Source organism: Mesoplodon densirostris, chromosome 2, assembly GCF_025265405.1.
Source record: "Mesoplodon densirostris isolate mMesDen1 chromosome 2, mMesDen1 primary haplotype, whole genome shotgun sequence".
NCBI lineage: Eukaryota > Metazoa > Chordata > Mammalia > Artiodactyla > Ziphiidae > Mesoplodon > Mesoplodon densirostris.
The window spans coordinates 167,648,708-167,670,204 of record NC_082662.1 but is presented as its reverse complement, the minus strand read 5'-3'; the positions used below and the strand labels follow the sequence as shown (position 1 = coordinate 167,670,204).

Here is a 21,497-nt window from a genome sequence, read left to right as displayed (position 1 = left end):
TCCTCTGTCAGTGAACCCCTTCTAACAGGAGTAATCAATTCTGTCTCTAAGCACAGCACAGGAGGTATAGAAAAGCAGACTGTAGGTATAGGCATTATCTGGAAGTTAGCAGTCCAGAGCTAACTCCCTTTCAGAATTGGAAAAGGAATCCTGGTTTGGCTAAGGAAGGAGGTCGGGCAGGATGAACTCTGTGGGTGAGAAACTCCATGTGTGGGAATGTGCTCACACGTAGTTGTTTTCTTGATACGTTTCTCAAACTGGTTAGATGGGCACTGAGGTTTGCAATCAGCCTCCCTTAAAGGCTGCCCCCCCCCCATCCCTTGCCAAAGCAAAGATCAACAAATCTTCCAAGGTGGTGGCCAGAGAAGGTCCCGGGCCTGCTGCTTCTTGGATTTGTGTCTTGTTCCCGTTTTCTGCTTCTGATTTCTAGTCATCGAGAGAGTTGTCTTGAAAACAAACATCAGACCACAAGAGACATCCTGGTCGGAAAGTCACTCTGGGGGGAAGAGCAGGAAGAGCCTGATTAAAGAAACCCAACCCGACACAACAGATGGTTCCCTGGGCAGAGTCCACACCTGTTCCGAGCCTAGCACACCCTGACTTTTAGGGCATTTCATTAGGCTTGTGACTACTGTCCCTAAGCCTTAACTGGTGCTGAAGACAACACACATCTCATGAAACTTAGTCCCATGGCCACAGAATAACTTCTCACCCCTTTAAGGATAACTAAAATGTTTACAGTTCCACAACAGTTAGTGCAGATGGTGTACCATAAACCTGATATCACTTGAAAGTTCCTTCCCTTCACACAGTACTTTTGGTCATCACAGTTTTTGTTTTGGAGGGGTTCATAATCATGCCAGAACCTTTTTCTGTTCATGTTCTCTCCCCATACTACACACTAAAGAAAATGTCCAGCTTGGAATCATGAAAAACAAAATGGCGGGAGAGGCGGGGTAACTGAGGAGGGGGCATAAGCATCCGGGCTTGGAGAGTGGCCTCTGGAGTACAAAGGCACCTTGGAAACCCACATCTGTGACTGTCCCCCAACAACCTCTGAAGTCACATTTGGGGGCTGAGGGATGGAACAGGCTGCTCTTGGCGTTTAGAAAGAAAACAAAGTCTAAATAAGGCCATTTACAGAAGAGACAATTAGCTGGGCAGGGACTGAAAGATTTCCTTCACATATACAGGGCATAGGATAGTTTACACTCAATAAAACGTCAAAGGAAAAAAGAAGTGAGCTGTCCTTCATGATCACCCATGGCTACTAACCTCGGGAATGTGGACTCTTTGGGGCATTTGATGCAAGTTAAAAACCCTCACCCTAAAGGGGATAAGGGAGGGAGAGGAAGGCACATCTAAGCATGCATAGAGCATAGATCGTCTAGCACGCAGACCTCAGAAGCCCACCTAAAGGCCTGTGGTAGTAATGACCCCTAGAAACCCTGATGCTAAAAACCCTGAAGCTTCTGAAAGCTCGTCATTAATGCCCTCGAATACTCTACACCTACGCACCTGCTACTTCTGCCTTTTTTCAATGCTCCAGGGGCCCACACTCACTTACTTCACCTGGTCCTGGATAGAGGGAAGCGGGGAACAAACCAGCCTGACACCTGCGTTCCCCAAGCAGGAGGACCCACTCCCTCCACCTGGGCCCCACTAGGCATCTGGGGCAGGGCCCTCCTTCTCAGCTCTCCCTCCTCCCCAGCCCCGCGGCTCCTGGACAGGGATCGTGCCCGCTGACTCCCCGCCCAGACCCCGTGGAGGCTGCCTGGGCCTCACCGTCTTCTTGGCGGGTTCCTTCTTCCTCTTCTTCTCCGAGTTGCTGTGGTAGGGCAGGTCACGGCCGCGGTAGGACGGGCCCCGGCTGAGCTCGCGCTCGCTGTAGGGAGGCAGCGAGTCGTCGGGCGCGTCCTCCTCTTCGCCCTGCGGCGTTTCCTCCTTGTAGGTGGACGGCGGCGACCAGGCGTAGTAGGAGGCGCTGCGCGGGCCGAGCTGCGCGCTCCGCTTGGACGGCGTCTCGAGGCTGCCGCCGCGGCTGGCGCCCTCGGGCAGCGCCTGCCGCTCCACTCCGGCGCCCCGGAACGAGTGGTCGTACTTGGGCGCGGCGCCCGGCGTGCGGCTCACCAGGCGGGGCAGGTGTGCGTCGTCGGGCGGCCGCCGGCGCGGGGGGCTGTAGGACCAGCCGCGGTCCGCGTCGGTCAGGGGCTCCCGGCTGCGGCTCCGCTGCCCGTAGTACTCCTCCAGCGAGCCGTCCTGGTAGAAGCCCCCGTGCGCCCGCGCCTCTGAGCGCTCGAAGCGGCTCCCGCCCCGGGCCTCGTGGTTGTTGCCGTCCGCCCTGCGGGACCGCGGGCCGTAGGAGTCAGCGAAGGCCGCCAGCTCGTCCATGGAGATGGCCGGTACCCCGGTGGCGAAGTTCTTCCGCGACAGCATCTCGGATTTGGAGCGCTGCTGGCTGCGGGCAGAGGAGGCGCTGGTCAGTCCAGGTAAGCCGTGCGCGAGGCAGGGAGCTTGAGCGGGGATCTAAGGGCCCCTGTCGTGTCTGGGGCCTCTGTCAGGAGGCCGAGGTCCGAACCACGGCTCCGCTCCTGGCTGGAGGAATCACCTTGGGCATCTCTCACGCCTCAGAATCAACAAACAACAAGCTCAAGGCGGCCACGCCCATCTCGAGTGTTAGTGTTAAGGATCAAGATGGGATTGTGTGGATAAAAATACTTCGTGATCTACACGGTGCTGAAACACACGTTGGGCTTTCTTTTGGCCCTTATGATGTGACCTCTGGTTGACAGCCTCCTGACTCACTCCTCACACCCTCAAAGCCAGCGTGGGTGATGCGGGCCTGCAGTACACACAGCGGTGGCCCACGGAGTCCCTGTAATATTTGGTGACAAACAGAGGCCTTTTCCTTCCTCAGAGCCGAGGGCAAGTTACCTCTTGGGGTGGCAGGCAAGAGGGAGCCTGCAGTTGGTTCTCTGAGAGAAAAGCAATATCTACTGCCCCTCAAGATACAGGATAGGTGAGTGGGGAAGGTGCTATCCAGTGGGCACTGGCTACACAAAACTGGACAGACAACTTGGCCGCCCCGCATTCATTGGCCATGTGACCCAGGGTAAATTCCTTAGCATTTGTAAGTTTCAGTTTCTCCAACTTAAAATGGTACCTCCCTTTTAGAATTATGAGACTCAAATGCAACAGTATAACACGTTTGGCATTTGACCTTTCACAAAACAAATGATCAAAAATGACGGAGGTGGGCTTCCCTGGTGGCGCAGTGGTTGAGAGTCCGCCTGCCGATGTAGGGCACACGGGTTCGTGCCCCGGTCCAGGAAGATCCCACATGCCGCGGAGCGGCTGGGCCCGTGAGCCATGGCCGCTGAGCCTGCGCGTCCGGAGCCTGTGCTCCGCAACGGGAGAGGCCACAGCAGTGAGAGGCCCGCGTACCGCAAAAAAAAAAAAAAAAAAAAAAAAAAATGATGGAGGTGATGGGTGGGGTTTTTTAGAGGTTATAGGATAAAACATGAGAAGAGCAGAGAAATGTTAGCAAGGTTCATTAAGGGGGCCAGAGTACCCTCTTCAGAGAGCCTTGAGTGATTACTTCTGCACATGGTGTCCCAAGTGTTCCCTTGCTTAATAAATGTGGGAAAGGGATGTTCAACAGAGAGACGTGGCAGGATAACCTAGAAGGGCAGACAGAGATGCTGTTGGATCGCAGCAGCCTCAGATGCACCCTGCCTCCCAGCTCCTGCCCCCTCACGCCCAGCACCAGCGTTGCCCTGCCACAGCCATCTTCACCTGTGCCTGAAGCTCTCCAGATCCTCTTTGTTATACTCCATGGCCGAGGGCCCCCGGCTTGCCCCGTTGCTGCCTCGCATGACACCTGACCAGTAGTCAGGATTGCTTTCCAAGTCCCCAGACACAGGGAACTGTTTGCTTCGCATCTGATGGTAAGACTGGCGGAAACTGCTGTCTTCCTCATGCAGGGAGCTGAGTTCCGAGATGGTGTTGTTATCTGCAGGGACAAAAACCCAGGCATGACAGAGCTTCCTACCCATAGAACAGAATGGGAACTCGGTTAACGGCTGAGACTAGAGGCTTTGGGAAACTCCCACCCGAGGGCCTCAATCCTGTCCAGGGTGGGTTGTAGACCTGAACTAGTGGTATTTGTGTTCTTAGCTCAGCAGGAACTGGCTCCAGCTAGAAGCCCACTTGCCTACAGAGAGGGAGGCTTCCTACATGCTCTGTTCTTGGAATAGGAAAACAATTGTTATTGTTCCACCCAAGGCAGGCTTCCCAGAACTTGGGCTCTCTACAGCTGGTCTCCTCCTAATACATCAGCCTCCTTGCTCAAATGTTTTTCTTCTTGTTGTTTAATTTGGTGATGAGCCATGATGATCCCAGGCATGAGGCAAAAGGGGCAAAAAGAGAGAGAAGCCACAGACCACAGGATCTTCCCTACTGTTGGCTGAGTCCCCAGATGGGGCCTTCGGAGTCAGTGCTACACCCCCGCTTTAGAGGCACCCCATTCCAGCTTCCTGCAGTTGTGCCCCTCCCCACAGAGTGAGGAGTCCACAGGGCCAAGGGGGTGTACACACCTAGTGGCCATCCACCCCCCTTCTGGATGTTCATCCAGGAACCTAGACTATCTTCCCCAAACAATACCAAGTCCATTTCCAGGGCCTTGAGTAGACCTCTTCCACTCCCCCAAAGAGTATGGGGCCATGGGTGGCCAGGGCAGCTGTTTGGAGGTGCGGAAAGGAAAGGGGAAGGTTGGGCTGCACTTAGGGCTTCTGGGCCTCCACTTATACTCTGGTCCTAGCCCAAAAATGTAAAGAGGGAGGGGATGGTCACAGCCTTCTCATTTCCTAGGGTGGCCTAAGTAGCTTTTGACAGAAGCACTTGTGAATAAGGACCAGAGAGTCACGGTCTGGAAAGAAAAAAAAGAAAAAAGAAACTATTTATTTATAAAACTTTGAAATGGGTTGAATTTCACATTATTTAAAAAAATAAATCTAGCGAATCTATTTGTAATGTAACTGAATCCATTCGTTTTCCAAAAATCCTTTGAACTTCAAACTGTTATCAAAATCAACATTTATAAGGTGTAGGGCCTGGCTGCTGAGCAAGAGGTAAACCGAGATCAGATGTGGGAAGCACAAATGTGTGTCTCAGTTTCCCCTCTACCTCGTCTCCTCCCTATATCCCCAATGGCCCTTAGAGGAGCAGAGAATTTTTGCTGGTTCCCACCCATGAAGGGAAGGGAGGGTCTCCCCCCACAGCATAAACACAGCCTCCTTGTCGTGTTTTACCAGGACACAAGGCTGACCAGGAATGCCGTTCAGTTCGGTCATGTGATCAGCTGGTTTTGAATTAGAATCTAATTATAAGCCTTTCCTGCCCCGTAAGGAGAATGGACCAGTCTGTGCCTATTTTAAAGGAAAACAACTCAGATCCTATTGATTAATCAAATCTAGAGCCGTTCTTTTCTTATGATCCTAGCAGACTCCAATCTCCCAGGAACCATACAGAAGAGAGCCTTAAAATGCACCAAGTGTGCTTATTGAAAAGTGACATTATTTATTCAGACCTTTCCTTAAACTTCAGGGAATAATGGACAGTTTTCATTTCTCCAGATACTAAGGGCTAGCTTTGTTTCACCATTCATATGATGGATAGTCCGGGCTGTATGCTGCTCTAAAATTTCTGCCACAGTGAATATGAACATCAACATTCCCCACTTCACAGACACCTAATAATGGAACTCTAGAGCAGGATAGGCAAACTTTTTCTGTAAAGGGCCAGATAGTAAATATTGTAGGCTTTGCAAGCCATACTGTCACAACTATTCAACTCTGCCACTGCAACATGAAAGGAGTCATAAGTAATACAGAAGTGGATTGGCATGGCTGTGTTCCAAGAAAATTTACTTGCAAAAACAGGAGGTGGAACATATGTGTGTGCCCTGGGAGCTGTAGTTTGCTGATTCCAGACTGAAATATCCTAAGAGCCACCCCCTGTTTACAAGGGGCAGGCGAATGAGGATCACACTGGCTGGGAAATTCATGGGCCTGACCCTGAAACTCCTATTTCTTACAGAATCTATTACTCCCTTGCCGCACCTGAAACTAAGAGACTCATTTTATGATGAGATCTTCAAGAGTGTCCTGTGTCCATGATCCACCCCAGGGTTTACTTTACTCTTCAGGAATAGAAGCTCTCAAACTAAAGAGAACTAGATTCCTACTTCATCTCTCTGCAGTTATGGTAATGTCAACCTGCAGGTACAGGAGTGCCGGGCTCCAGTTCTGGCCCCGACACTGAGCACTGGCACTGGTTACTTTCCCTCTCTGCCTCCCTTGCCTCTTCCGTAAAATGAGGGAGGTAGATTCAACAGCCTCAGTCTCTTCCAGCTCCAACATCCTAAAGTCCTGTGAGTTAGAAGGCTGTGGTCTTTGACTAGAAACTGCCGCTGCAGCTATGGCACCATCCACAGTTGGCTCCAAAGTTTCTAGTTTAACGTAAGGGCACAGGACGGGAATCAGAAGAGCTGGGTTCTAGTCCTGATCCTATCACTTCAACCCTCTCGGCTTCTGTTTCCTCATCTATCGACCCAGGCCATCCCTTGGACTCTAAGATTCCTTGGTCATTACCTTATGGCCAGCCAGCCCTTGGAGACCACTTTAATCCAGGCAGACAGAAGACATCACCTAAACTGGGATCCACCCTTTATTTTCAACCTCCGTTTTTCACTTTTTCTGTGTGTGTGAGATTCACAGATTTCCTCCATGGGCTCTTTCTCCTTGATCTCTGACTATCTCTGTCTCTGTCCCCTTACAGGGATCCATGACAACACTGTTACAACTAGCTTGCCAAGTGCAGTGACATCTGCATTCCTGACATTCCAATCTGGAGATGGTCTTTTTATAACCAGTGTGGTGGGTGGAGGCAGCAATGGATGCAGCTCAGACAGGATGAAATTAGAATTGCAAACTGGGAGGAATATGTTGTCTTTAATCTGAATAAAGCTCCTCTAGTCTGGGACTGTTTCCCCAACAATGCCATCAAGTCTCTCGTTGATTCCAAGGCGAGGAGGGTTCAAAGAGAGAAACGTAGTGGCCTCACTCCCAGGCCTGCCAGCACCCTCTGATAATTAGCCTGTCCGTGTCAGCCCTGCCCTGCGCTGCCTCTCATGATGGATGGTAATTTGGAATCCAAATCAAGAATCAGCTGTGTCAGCTGCAAAGTCTCCAAGGGCTGTGGGTGAGTTAAGGGTTGGGGCCCTGACACCTACAGACTCAGTAATTAAAACCTTCTTTTGACTAGGGGGGCAGTCTCTTTGCTTGCCCCTCAGCCTCTGCTGCTGGGCATCTCAAAGGAATGTAGGCCTCTTTTTTACGAGGTTTCTTTGGCAGACTTGCTCTTTCACTTTCACTGATACGGCAAGTCGGGCAGCTGGACTGTCATTCAATGCTAGGGTCTTTCATGTTGGAAAAAACTGACACTCAAGCTTCCACATCCTAAGTCATTATTTTGAATATACTTTAAAGGGAGTAGTAGAGAAAGGCTGTTTTAATAAAATATTTCCAACCCCAGGATTGCATGGCCCCAGCAGTACTGACTGCCCCATGGAGAGACACAGCAGGAACCAAGATGGTACATGATTGCTCTATTCTTTTTTTTTTTTTAATTCTATTATGGTTTATTACAGGATATTGAATATAGTTCCCTGGGATTGCTCTCGTCTTCATACCTGAATCCCTTTTTTCTTTCCTCTATGTACTCAGAGCTACTTTCTTTAGGGTGGTATCACCAACACCCCTACTAGTTCTGACCCTGAAAGCTCAGGCCTGCCCACGTATGGTCACCCCCAAATCCCCTTTAGCACGATGCACAGATCACGTAAAACTAACAGATGCTCACATCTGCCTCTCATCCTTCTGGCTGGATCAAACTGAGCCAGCTCCTTCTCGACATAGTATAGGACCTTCATGGAGTCTCTCTCTTTGTCAGCTTGGATCCGGTAACCTTTGCGAACTGTTGAGAAACAGACAAGAAGGTGAGGTGAAAAAAATCAGGAGAAGGCAGCTTCCATTTATTTTACCAAGTAGAAAACATGGGTCCCACTAATAACAACTCTTTTTGAAATCACCCAGAAATAGTAACCTGTAGTTCTATATATGGAACCATACACGAGATCCCCTTTATCAGATGGTTCCATTAGAATGGAGGATTGGCAGGTCAACAACAAAATTCTATTACAGTATATTTTTAGTCATTTGTTAACCTCTGCTTCCTACCTCCTGACCTCTTACAGCTCTACTTAAAGCTCATCTTCTCAAAGTTTGGGGGAGGACACTCACACTAGAAAAAGACCACTTTCTAGACTAGGGCCGCAGATCACTCTACAGTCTGAGGATCATACCTTCACCTGCTGGAAGCACACGTAGCTTTAAAAAAGATACCCAAACGTCAGGGACCTTGACACAGGTGGCCTAAAAGCCTCTAGTTGCTTGGGAGATTGTGCAAAAATTCCATGACTAGGTGACGCATAAGAGCTAATATTAGATTATAGGCTTTATACACATTAATACAAAATAAAATGCAAAATACATGGATTACTAATTATGGTTCCATTATTATCTCTTTAGCATTTTCCTCTTAGGAAAGGGATTACCATATTTTTGACATGATTAATTCAACCTGCTGCTAGGTGGTTACAGGCAGGTGTTATTTTCAGGGCTTAATAAAAAACAAAACTAAAGCATGAGAGATAATACCATCTCCTACATTCCCATCCCTCATATTGTCAGGGACAAAGGCTGTTGAAGCCCCATGTCACTGAAGCATCAGTCGAGTCCAATACCAGCCCCAAGGGTGACCAGACGCGGGCAGGTCCAATCTTCACAGATAAGAGAAAGAGAAAACAAGAAAGAGTGAAAGGAATGGGATGGGAACAGAACAATAAGGGTAATAGACAACACTTAACTGGGCACTGAAATGTGCGAGGTACTGTGCTAAATGCTCTACATGGACATTGATTCCTCACAACTACGTAAGGAAGTTAACTGTTAGTAGCCACATTTCATGGTTGAGGACACTTTGGCTCAGAGAGGTTTTATAACTTGCTCAGGAATAAGTGGTAGTTCTGGGACTGGAACCTTGCAGTCTGACTGAAGCCCAACCATACTGGGCATCTTGCCTCTCTGGAGTCTAGGAGCAGAGACAGTATGGAGAGATAGGAGGGGAAGACAAAAAGGAAGAGCCCAGAGTAGAAAATGTTCTTAGGTGTGCCATAGGCAGTGTCACCTGAGGCACGGTCCTACCTTACAGCCCGTCAGGACTGTACAGTGGGATGGAAGCAAATGACCCACCTCCAATATTCTCTGTTCCCAGAGTAGGGCAAATACCATAAAGAAACCATATGACTGCATGCACCTCTGGAGTAAATCCTGCTTTCTGCACTCTGGTCATGTTACCCTGGCTGTGGACAGAGCCCCCCACACAAGCACGTACATGGAAGATTAAAATATCATCTTCCACAGACTCTAATCACAGCCCTGGCATTGAAGACTGGGAAGACGCCCACACATCCATTTGCAGGTGCACTGGTTTTCTATATGAGAACAGGATGGGCAGTCCACATTCAGCTCCAATTGTGGAATTACTTAAAAAAAAATTAACGAATCTCAGCACACGCTTTTTAGTACACCTTCTCCTGGAGGTTAGATCCATAATCCCTACGCAGAAGCAATTATTAGCAGAAATGATTTTATTTATCAAGCTACACACTCTTCCATCTCTGCAGAGGTGTTTATGTAGTACAGACAGTTCACTTAAAATGCAATTATCCCACAGAACTGCTATGTCTGTTCTGAGGCAGTTATGTCTGATGGATGAAACACAGGGCTGGGAAATGGGGAACTGGGCATCTTGTAGGCATGCCGCTGGATTTACTGAGGGACCTCATATAAGTGGTGACCTATCCAGGACTCAGTTTTCATGTCTGTAAGCTACAGCTAATACTTTTCACCTTTTAAATAATCTCATAGGGAAAAGACAAATATAGAAACCAAAAAGAAAAAGAAAAAAGAAAGGAGACAACAAAGACCAAATCAGTGGAGCACTTTGAGTTCTCTGTAATCATTAGGGGCAGCTCAAATGCCACCTCATCCAAAAGGCTTTCTTTTTCTCTAGCTAGAAAAGTTCTTTCCCTTCTCTCTCTATCCCACTCCTAACTTACAAATGATTTACCTTGAACTTTCATCATGGCCCTTAATATAGTCTCATTGGTTTCAAATGATTTGTATAAATGTCTAATCTTCCCAAAGATTCTTGAGGCAAAAGAATGCTTATCATTCTAGCTCAGTGTAAAGCCCAGGATGGTGTTCTATACATAGTATGCACTTAAATGTTTGCTTGAGCTGACTTGGTGCCAGCCTGGGGCTGGGGGTAGGGTTAATGCTTTCTTTAGAAAGAGTATTTTCAGTAGTTTCCCTGTCTAGATTGTAAACTTCCTGAGGTCAAGGACCAGTTCTCTCTGTTTATCTCTGCATCCTGAGCACCTAGAATAGAACCTGACACATTGCAGACACTCAAAACACATGTGTTTGTATGAATGAATGAATGAAAATCAGGAATAAAAAATTACAAAGAATTACAAAATAAGGCAGCAAAGGCCATGTGATGGGTTTGTTGGAGAATTTTCACCAGGAAGGGGAAGGCTTGAATGGTAGCTTGAGGGAGCAGCAAGGTTTAGGTAAGATTTGTTGTTTTATTGATGATTATTTTTTAGTAAAGAAAATGAGCATGTTTATAGGCATTAGGGAAGGGTCTACTCTACCTGCAGCTGTGGCTTTATCTAGGTGTTCTTAATATGTGAAGCACTGTATGGCAAACATTCAGTAATACTGAGATAAAGGGGGGAAGAGTATTGCTATAGGGAACAATGTACCAGCTGTCCCCTGGCAATGAGAGATCGCTGCCATCCTGAGCAACAGCTGGAAACTGCTCCCTTAACTGCAACTTGGACCGGCGCTTAGACTGCTTTCTGTGTCATTATAACAAATTGCACTCCTCATTATGAGGCAGATTTGATCATGTATGCGTAAGTTATCATGCCCCTGAAAAGTTACAGTAACTATTCACAGCCTCAAATGACAACGGCAGCTTCGCCTTTCAGTACTGGCATTATAAAGAGATACCACTGTACTAGATACTTTCAGCTTTGATTTCTCAGTCACACCAGCTCATGACTTCAGAAATCTTAATCCCTCTACTTTGTCAAAAAGGACAGAGGCAGAGTACTGATGTTTAGACTTTAGAGGCATCATCCGTTTGGTTTCAGTAGCTAAAAAGCTAGGCACTTCTCCCTTTAAGAGGTGTTGGTTTTCCTTTTTTTAATTGAAAGCTGTATATTCGATGGGTGGCACACTATAACTAATTCTCTCATCATGGTAGAACCTGGCTCTGTGTCACGTATATGCTCAGGAGCACAGAAAACCTTTCTTGATCTCTCCAAGCAGATGAGACTTTTCCTTCTCTGAGCTGGCATCAGAGAACAGTCTTATCATATGCTCCTTTCTATTTTTCACCCATTTGATTTCCATTTACAAGCCCCCAGAAACCACTCTGCTGGACCGTAAACTCCTTGGGAGAAAATTTGTATGCATTCATTAAATTTTTCTTGATCTGAAAACAAATAGAATGGTGTCAAGCCCATTTTTATCTGTAATTTGTCTGAAGATCAGAGAACTCTCTGATGTGTGGTGATATTTTTATAAGAAATGTCCTACATTATTGGCCAAAGACCAGCATTTTTTTGGAAAATGACTTTTTTCCTGGTGATATTTCAGTGTAGGGTCGATGGATGATTTATTTCTCTTTTGAAGTTCAGTCTGGTCCAAGTCCTTTGGTTGGTGTGGATTTTCATACTTCAGCTCCTCTCATTTATTAGCCTTGCCAACTTTGATTTTTACTGGAGAGGGACTATTGGGATATTCATTTTGATGCCAAACTATAATTTCAAAAATTCTTATTGTTAAAAGATTTGAGTTGATACTTCTGACCCAATTAAGGCTCAACTATTTTTCAGCTGATTTCCCCTTTAAAGCCAAATCCAATTTGTAAAACTTGCAAAAGAAGTCTGTAAGGCAGATATCCATGGATATAGCCTTGTTCTTCCTGTCCTATCTTAATAAGCTAAGGAAGGCTGTTTATGGATAATGGAACAGCTGCCAGATTCCACCCCCAGGGTGACAGCAGCTCAGTTGTGGGAGAAGTGATGCTTAAAATTTGCATATTCTCTGTATACATACAGTAGGCATATATATAGACACACATCCTTATTAGTTTGAAAAATGACATTTCAGAACCCTACTTGCCTACTCAATTCTTTTGCAAGAAGGATGAGTGGAGACCAGGTAGATGTGAAAATAAAATGGATTCAAGCAAGGGAAAAGATAATTGCATTAATCAAGGTGGGAGATGATGGTGGCAATGACTAGGATAGTTGAGTAGAGATGGACCAATTCAAGGTTATTTTGAGGTCCAATCTGAAGGACTTGGTGACCAGTTGGATGAGAGAAGTGAGGGAGAGGAAGAGATAAGGATCAAGTCCCTGCTTCTGATTTGGGCTACTAAGTAGATAACAGTGCCATCCACTGAAAATAAGAAATGTAGGAGTTGGTTTGAGGTTGAGAAACAGCAGATTAATTCCATTTCCTAGATAGATGTTGAGCTGGAAGTACCTGTAGTACATGAAGGTGGATATGTCCAGAAGGCAGGTGGATATATGGGACTGAGGAACAGGAGGATGGAGATAAAGACTGGCAGTCATCAGCATATAGATGATGACTGAGGCCATGGACTAGATATGATTTCCCAGAGAGAGGACCCTGCACAAACAGGAACACCAGCATCTGGGGGATGTGTAGAGAAAGAACAGCCAGCATATAGTGAAAATGGTAGGAAAAACTATAGAGTACAGTGTTGAGGAGGGCAAAGAAATATGAGTGTGTTGTCAGGGGTGGCAAGTGCTTTTGAGAAGTCAAGGGGGCAAGCTTTGAGAAGCATCCATTAGAGTTAGCAATAAGGTGATCTTGGCAAGCGCTGGTCTTTGGAGTGGTGAAAGCAATAGCAAGACAGGAGTTAGTTGAGGAGAGGAAATGGAGACATTAAAGATTCAAAACTCTATCAAGGAGTTTGGCCATGAAGAGGGTAAAGTGGATAGGGAAGTAGCATCAGAGGACTATAGGGTTTTTGCAAATTGTTGTATTTTAATGGGAGAGATCTGAGTGTGTTTTGAATGCTGATAGGAAGGAAAGGCTAAAGACGTGAGGTGGGCATGGGGTGGGGTATGGAGATTCAGCAAAGAGAGAACCTTGACAAAGCTGAAGGGGATGGCTCCAGAGCAGGACAGGAGGAGACAGTCATCTTTTTTTGTAACAGAGGTAACAAACAAACATAGCAGGTAACTGCTATGAAGAATGGGAGAAGGAATCAGGGTGCCTTGTATCTCTTGCCCATTCGGTAACTAACTGGCTATACTATACGTAGCTCATCAAAGATGCCTTTTCAACTACACAGAGTGTTCAAAAGAGTACTGTGTACAAATGTAATCTGAAAAATTACTGTTGCTAGATGATTACCCTAAAATTGAAGTAGCATAAAAATAAAAAAATAGGCTAAATTTACATCTTTATAAATCAGCATTTCTTAACACTTCTAACATTCTTTAAAGAACAATCTACATGGAGCAGTGGCTTAAGCCATTTTTCTTAAAGGAGAAATAGCCAAAGGCCATCAGTAATTCTGGCCATGGGACCATGAGTACAGAAATGTGCCCAGTGAGGATCATGAAGAACTCACTCCTGACTCAACGAGCCAGAAAATGATAACATGAGCCAGACTAGCTTGGTCAGCACTGGTTGTGCATTCTCCCCTTTCCCCCTGCTAACAGAATCCTGACTTTGTTCATTTCCAAGGTGAATAGGTGTTTTGGCCTAAGAGATGAGTCTTGGTTGGTCCGAGCCAATCTGGTTTAGGAATGGAGACAGGACACAATTCTTGCCAATCAAATTACAAGGAGAAGTCTGCTGGAAGGGGAAGAGGCTTCTGGAAAAGTTTTCCTCACTCTTGAGAAAAGGAGCACAAGGAAGGAGCATAACTTTTCCATCTCTGAATGCATTTAGTATCTGGGACTGTGGCAGTCATTATGGAATCTGGAGGGGAGCCAGCCCGGGAGGACAGATGATGCACTCGGGATGCCAGAACACAAGATAGAAGGAACTAGGTCCTTCAGTGATGCCACCTGAACTGTTCCATTAACCAACCCCAGAACCACCTTACCTTGGAATTTCCTGCTATGTGAAATCATTTTTTTCCCTATTTTTTAAGCCACTTCTAATTGCAGTTGGTTAGTATGGCAGGATGGAGCCAAAAGGACTGAACTGCATGCAAAAGCAGGAACTGGAAACAGGTTGAAAACAGGAGAGAAGAAGCATTTGCCATTCTATGAATAAGAGTCATTTTATTATGAGAATCCATTCAATCAAAAGTAAGAGGGAAAGGGTTCTGATGGGAAGGAAGGAGACAGAAGATTGGGGGGGGAAAAGGCAAGCTGCAAACAGAGCATGAGACAAGTCCTATTAATGCCTCTTTTGCCCACTCCATCCTTCGGGGAAATGGACTGTATTGTCTTTATCTCTCTAATACCCTGTGTGTCCTTGATCATTAACTTTTACTTCTCAGTCTGTGACTCATTCCCAGTCTCAGACGTCAGAATCCTGCTAATAGTTCCTGAGAGAGAAGAAACACAAATACCAGTTACTCACAGAGGATATCCACTCCTTCCAGGGTGGAGCATTGACAGTTCATTAAATGAACTGCTCCCCACTGAAGGCCGTCCAGATACCTCCAGGGGAGAAATGTCTGTTTCATCAACCCTAGTGGCTCACTTACACCTAGGGATTTAAAAATCACCTCCTAGGACTTCCCTGGTGGCGCAGTGGTTGAGAGTCCGCCTGCCGATGCAGGGGACGCGGGTTCGTGCCCCGGTCCGGGAGGATCCCACATGCCGCGGAGCGGCTGGGCCCGTGAGCCATGGCCGCTGAGCCTGCGCGTCCGGAGCCTGTGCTCCGCAACGGGAGAGGCCACGTGAGTGAGAGGCCCGCGTACCGCAAAAAAAAAAATAATAATAAAAATAAATAAATAAATAAAAATCACCTCCTAAACATACTACATGCACAGTTCTAACCTTTACTACTCTGTAGTCCTGTTCAGATGCCTCCAGGAAGGCTACATTGTAATGTCTCTATACTCCTCTACCCCTGCCTACAACCTCGAATTCATCATGCCCTCAAAGGGGCTAATCTTCATCCAGATAAACTCTCCTTACCAGTTATCTCATTTCTGTCTAGAAGATGCACCACTAGACAACTGGGCTCATTTTGAAGCCTCCTAACATCTAACTGCTCGCTCTTTCAAAGCATCTCTCAGATTCATCCACTCATTTCAATGCCCATTGTCTCCATCATAATCCAGACACTCACATGTCCCACTTCAGTCACACCTCAGCTCAAGGTCCCTGATTCTACTCTCTCCTACTTACCACTTGCTTTGTCAACATGTCACCTCTCCACTCAGGAACCTGCCTGCAGTGGATCTCATTTGCTACGGCACCAAGCCCCAGCTCTTCTGGGAGGGGTTTCAAGGCCCTCCCTAATCTGGATCCGCCATATTTTTCCACTGTCTTCCAGTCAGACAGACAAGCTAGACACTGTCAGATACACACACTGTGTTCTTGTAGCTCTGGGCTTCCACCATGCTGGCCTGTGTGTGTCTCTGCTTTCCTAATCCTTCTCATTCCTCTAGGCCCACCTCTTATCTCCCCTCTTCCCTGAAGACTTTGTAACCATCCCAGCTCTTTCTCCTTTGAACTCCCAGTACCATACGCTTTAGCACCTAATTGTCCCACTAAAGGTCCATTTTCTTTCCCTGGTTGGGCCACACTGCTTGTTAGACAAACCTTGTCCTACACTTCTGAGCGTTCCTCATAGTACATGGTAGAGTCCTGAGCACTAGGGAGGGAAGAGAGAACTATTTATTCATTGAATGATCAACATGCAAGGGGTACACCTTGCCTCTTTTTCTTATAATTTTAGTTATTGAGGAACCTGGGAAGAAAGCAAGGGGCAGCTATGTCCTGCAGCCCTTGGAAAGCCTGGCATGCATTCCAGGAGATATCTGATACAGCTGGCAGGCTCCCACTTCCAGAATGGAGATCATCATTGTCCAAAGAAGCGTCACCGAACTGATGGTTCTCATCAGCAAGGAACCAGAGTGGAAGCCGGACAGGAGCATGGGGCAGGGCAGTCGGGAACGAGATTTACCACTGTGGCTTCCTCCAGTGGAGTCACTTGGTGCCAGAGGAGGCGGATGCGGCTTGTCCATCAGCACGCCAGATGCGGGGGCTCCTCCCAAGGGGACAGAGGGGATGGAGTAAGGGCCGGGGACACCGGAGACAGAGGGGGGGTACCCGGCCTTTGCTGCTTTCCCTGCTTCATACACTGTGGAGGGAGATGAAGAGCAAGAGAGATTACATCATCCCACCCTCCACAACCCTCACACCAAACATTCCTGAGGGTGTGCTTAAGGGAGCTCCTGGATGTATGCGCGGGCGTGTGTGTGTGTGTTCTACTAGTCCTGAATTGATTCATCGGAACCCCTCTCCCGCACTCTCTTGGACTCCTCCAGCGATGACATAAGGGATTACAGTGTTTAGTAGTACCTGGCAACTGAGTAATTTAGCAGCGCTGGGAGCTGTCACAGCATCCTCCCCTGTGACAGAAGCAGCCCACTCTTAACCATGTTGCTGTAGGCTGCCTCAGCCCCTCTGGAGGAGGCCGAGCACTGGGGCTGCCCAGAGCTGCTTCCAGGAGGCTCCTAACCTCTTGTAGAGAGGCAAAGCCAGCTATGTGCTGACACACGGCCCCGCTCTATGAGCTCAAACGCAGAGCAAACAATCTGACTCCTTTGCGTGGAAACGGTTGTGTTCCTAAGGATATGAAAGATACACATTGTGTCCTTCCAGATGTTTATGGCAGGGTGCCAAACTTACTGCCTATATGGGCTTGGCCAGGGAGGTAAAACTGTGAATCCCCAAAGGAGGACTAGTTCCTTTGTGGACCATTTTGTCATAGGAGTAAATACAACCCATCGGTGTCTCGACGGGACCCAAAGGCTGTGGTTTGCACACGCTGTTGGTAGAAAAGAGGAGTTCTCTGCACGCACAAGGCATGACCAGAGAAGGTTTGCTCTAGTTTGGATGCCCGAGGAGAGGGCAAAAGCCTTACCCCACAACCTCACCATCCTGAACCTGCCCTTCCTTTCAGCAATAGTGTCAGTGAGGATTCCAAATGCAGGGGTGATAGGTGTAAATCAGAAGCATGGAGAGGTGCCTGTAGGTGAGAAGGCAAACAAGAATGGTCATCTCGGGAAGCTGGGGGCTCCCAGCAGAGGAGAGTCTGGAACGATCGCTTTTGGGGTGGAAGGAAGGGCGGTGGAGAAGGCGCTCAGGGCAGGTAGCTGTCTGATGGAAAGGTGACATTTCTTTTGATCACTCTACATCTCCACACTCATCACTTTACTCACAGGCCTGCGGGCAGCAGCAGGAATCTGGGCAACACGGGCAGCGGATGTAGCAACAGCAGCTGTGAGGGCAGCATTGGCACCAGCAGATCCCCACCAGGACGAAGAAGAGGAAGACTCCCAGGATCACCAGGCCAACAAACACCCACTCTGGAAGGACGCACAGAGAAACCCACACTCGACGCGGCCCCCTGCCGGGACAGGCACCTCTCGTCAGTGTCTCCCTGTGAGATGAGTGAGTGGGAGGGACCTGGGGGAAGACAGTATCTCGTAACAGGGCACAGAGCCCCCAGACTAAGGAGGAACTCTGAGAGTGAGAAGTGCAGACCCTCCCAGGGCTGGGGCGTGGAGAGCAAGGAAGGTTACCGGGGTCATACTGAGCACACATAAGGACAAGTACAAAGTGATGGGGGAGTTTTAGGGCCCCTTCCTGGAAAAAGGGCTTACCTTACCAACTGTAGTGTCAGAACACGTATGGGACAAGAGCAGAGATCCCTGGCTAGGTAGAGGGGAACTTTGCTTCCTGAGCTATGAAATGGTGGGTTCTGTGAATTCGTATGTTTTGTAGCCAAGTTAATCTTGTCCCTAAAAGTGTAAGTCCCGAGAAAAAGTTCTCTATGTCTATAGGGTCTAAATCAGAACATATTTAGGTGGTCCATGTCCCTTGTGTATTCATCCGCTTTCCCTACTGACTGCCTCTTAACATCTTTCCTGTACTCAGCATCAGGGCTGAGACCAAAACCCTTTGCTAAAGAAAACTAGAGACATAGGCTCCGAAGAGAAGATACTGTCCCTGTTCCCCAAGAATGGTTTGATCACACTCCAGTTGACCATGCTACACAGCCAGCATAACCACGGACGAAAGTGGCTCAGGACCGTGATGACTGGGAAGGCGCTCATGTGTATATCTGACCATGTTTGTTAACGTCTGCTATTTTCCCTGCTCTGCCAGAGGCTGAACGTGCATTTAATTCATTTGCCCATCCAAGAGATTAAGAGAAAGGAAACAAATCCACCTCGCTTAGATAAAAATGACTGTGGCCCTGGAGTGACCTGATGTCATGCTTTTGGGACTTGGCTATAGGATCCAATGTCCCACTGGGGGCCTGGGATGAGCCATGATTTCCTTTCAAAGCAAAAGATTAAAGCAATTCATTTTGATTGAAAACCATCTCCCAAAAATCCCTTTGCAATCAACTTCAAGTACACGTTTTGTTTGAATTTTAGTTATTAAATATTCCTTCAGTGAAATGGAACATTTAGTTGGAGCTTGAGAATAGGATATTTTGGTTACATAAAGGGTTTTGTGATAATGATGAAGTTATTTGACCTTTGTTTAGAACATAATTTCCTCAGAGAGGAAACAAACAACTTACGTTTCCTGAATGGTCCTCCTCACTCACCCATTCAGAAATACATTCAAAATAACCAGGTCACCCTCTATTCAGGAAGTGAGAAGGCCTTGTACCCAGCTAGAATGTTCTGGAGAGCATTCTTGCGGAGGACAGTAGATAGTTGAGGGCTTTGGCCTGTGCCTTAGCACTAACATAATAACACAATGCGGCCTGAGATAGATATGGGCCCTGAGGATTAGATGAGATGTGTGGTATGGTGGCTACAACTTGGGTCAGGCAGTTAAGGATAAAAGATTGGAAGGCTACCTTGGAGAAACAAAGAATGTTATCCATGAAAGGATTCTTGGAGTCAAAAGGGAGAGAAATTCAGGAGACCAGGACCAGATATGAAAAATACAGTAACTTTTCCTTGGGACTGTGGGATATAACATCTAGTAGGAAGCAATGCAGTGTAACCTTGTTTCTTCGTGATGAGCAAATGCGTACAAATTGATGGAACTCTGGATAAGGTGGATTACAAAGAAATATCTATTTGCGTCCTTGGGATCAACATCAGTAAAAAGAATGTCTGTATTTGGGTTGGCCAGCTAATGGGAAAGGATCAGGAGAATTCACGGAAGAATAATTAGTGAAGCTCAACTGTGAAGACTCTGGATGCTTCTTAAAACCTGAATCAAGTCAAAACCAATCGCCAGGATTATTTTGTTTCCCTCTTTTGCTCTCAATTATTAAGCAGCTCTTAACCCTTTGGCAGAAGCTATCCAAAGCAAGGCTGACTCATATCCTTTCCTATTCCCGGCCTTTGGATATGTTCTCTCCCATAGTTCATTCTTGTTTCTCTCTAATCCTCCTTCCATGATGGGCTATAGTGCAGCATCAAACTGATGTTGGCTTGTCTAGCTGGTATGTTCAACAGAAGCTACATAAAAAGACAGAGGTGTACATTCAGTGCAGGTGTCCTTGACATAGGGTCCATGGACCCCAGGGACTTAGGGGGCCAAGAAGCCCCTGAAATTGTATACAAAGCAATGTAGATCTCTAAATGTGGACTTTTCAAGGGAGGAGGGGGTGCATAGCTTTCATAAAGTTTGAAAAAATGTTTTGATAAAGTTAGAAAAGGCAATTCAGAGTAACATGGTTGTACACTAATGAATGGGTCAACATAAAACTTAGGGAATAAGGAATGCAGATTAATAACCACTCGTTAAGGGTACTTAAAGCTCTCTGGGTGCAGCTGAGATACTGAGATTGCGAAAAGGCCTGCATACCTGACACTGGAGGACTGGGTCCCCATCTCAGCCTAGTTTTAATTACCATTATTCTTTTAGGGCCCAGTAACAGAAGAAATACAATTTGAAGGCTCTTCCAATGGGCTTAATTTCATCCTGGAAAATACCACAGACATATATAGACAAATGTACAAATAAACTAAAGGAGCCATTAGAAACTAATGCAGAAGCAAGACAGATGGAGGGATAGCAAATTAAGCAAATACAGAGTTAAATGACTGAATACCTGGCATAATCTCCACAGCAAAACTGGGCAAGAGATCAGCAAGCAGCCCTGTCCTGCCTAAAAGAAGTGGAAGGAAAAGAAGAAGTAAAGAGGTTACTCCAGAGGAAAAACACAGCCTGAAGCCTAGCTCCAGTTAGCACCATCCCTACATGGGGCCATTGATCCATGCTGTCTGTGTCATGAGACGCACATCACCAAGGCTGGGCTCAGTCAAGAGAATGACCTTCTCCATCAATCTTTGCCAGCCATCTAAGAACTTTGCACCTAAACCAGGCAGAAGCAGAAATAGAAATTTCTCTCCAACTATTATAGAAGGAGGAAATCTCTGCTTCAAATATGAAAAAACCTGCTTGAGCAGACTGACATATACCATCTCCATTCATTTATACATCCTACTCCACGTATATTATTGGAAAGTCAAACCCGTCTGTATCCAAACGTTCAACCTACATTTTCATACATCCATACACAGTCCCATGTCCATATAAAAACAAAAGTACATATTTGGTTTTAACTCAGAATTATCTCCCTACATGATTCTATTTATAGCCTAAAGATATTTCAATGATTAAAGTTTTCAAAGGCAAGGAAATGATAAAGCTAGATCAGTTATACACTCTTCGACACTCCTTCTGGCTTCAGAAATACTCTGTACATATGTATATGGTAAGGCTTTTCCATATGGCACCCACAGTTGGCATGGTATGGACCCAAGTGCCTTCTGCGTGATATGGCACAGAAGCTTAAGGGCTGGTGTCAGAACAGGTGCCCCTCGGGGCTCGGAGAAGCAAAGAGCTGTGCAGGAAACAACACACTGGAAGAGGTTGGGGAGGAGGTTAGTCCTTTTAAAAACTAGCCTGGTTTATATAGAAAGAAGTGCTGAATGCTTCCATCATGTTCTCATATCCACGTAAATATAAAGGCTGTAATAGGACTTCTGCCCTGTACCAGGTTCTCTCTATCACAGTGCAGCCTTGCTAA

General features: G+C 46.7%; 1 protein-coding gene across 1 annotated transcript in view; it reads right to left on the bottom strand.

Moving 5' to 3' along the window:
- Positions 1-460: 460 nt before the first annotated feature.
- ILDR2 (immunoglobulin like domain containing receptor 2) overlaps positions 461-21,497 on the bottom strand; it is a 51,949-nt gene continuing 30,912 nt past the window's right edge. Inside the window, exons 5-11 of the mRNA XM_060078741.1 lie at positions 20,517-20,573; positions 17,650-17,796; positions 16,389-16,565; positions 7,921-8,034; positions 3,796-4,012; positions 1,786-2,458; positions 461-496 (exon numbers count right to left, since the gene is read on the bottom strand). Coding sequence (XP_059934724.1) covers positions 461-496; positions 1,786-2,458; positions 3,796-4,012; positions 7,921-8,034; positions 16,389-16,565; positions 17,650-17,796; positions 20,517-20,573 — 1,421 coding nt within the window. The remainder of the gene's footprint in view (positions 497-1,785; positions 2,459-3,795; positions 4,013-7,920; positions 8,035-16,388; positions 16,566-17,649; positions 17,797-20,516; positions 20,574-21,497) is intronic.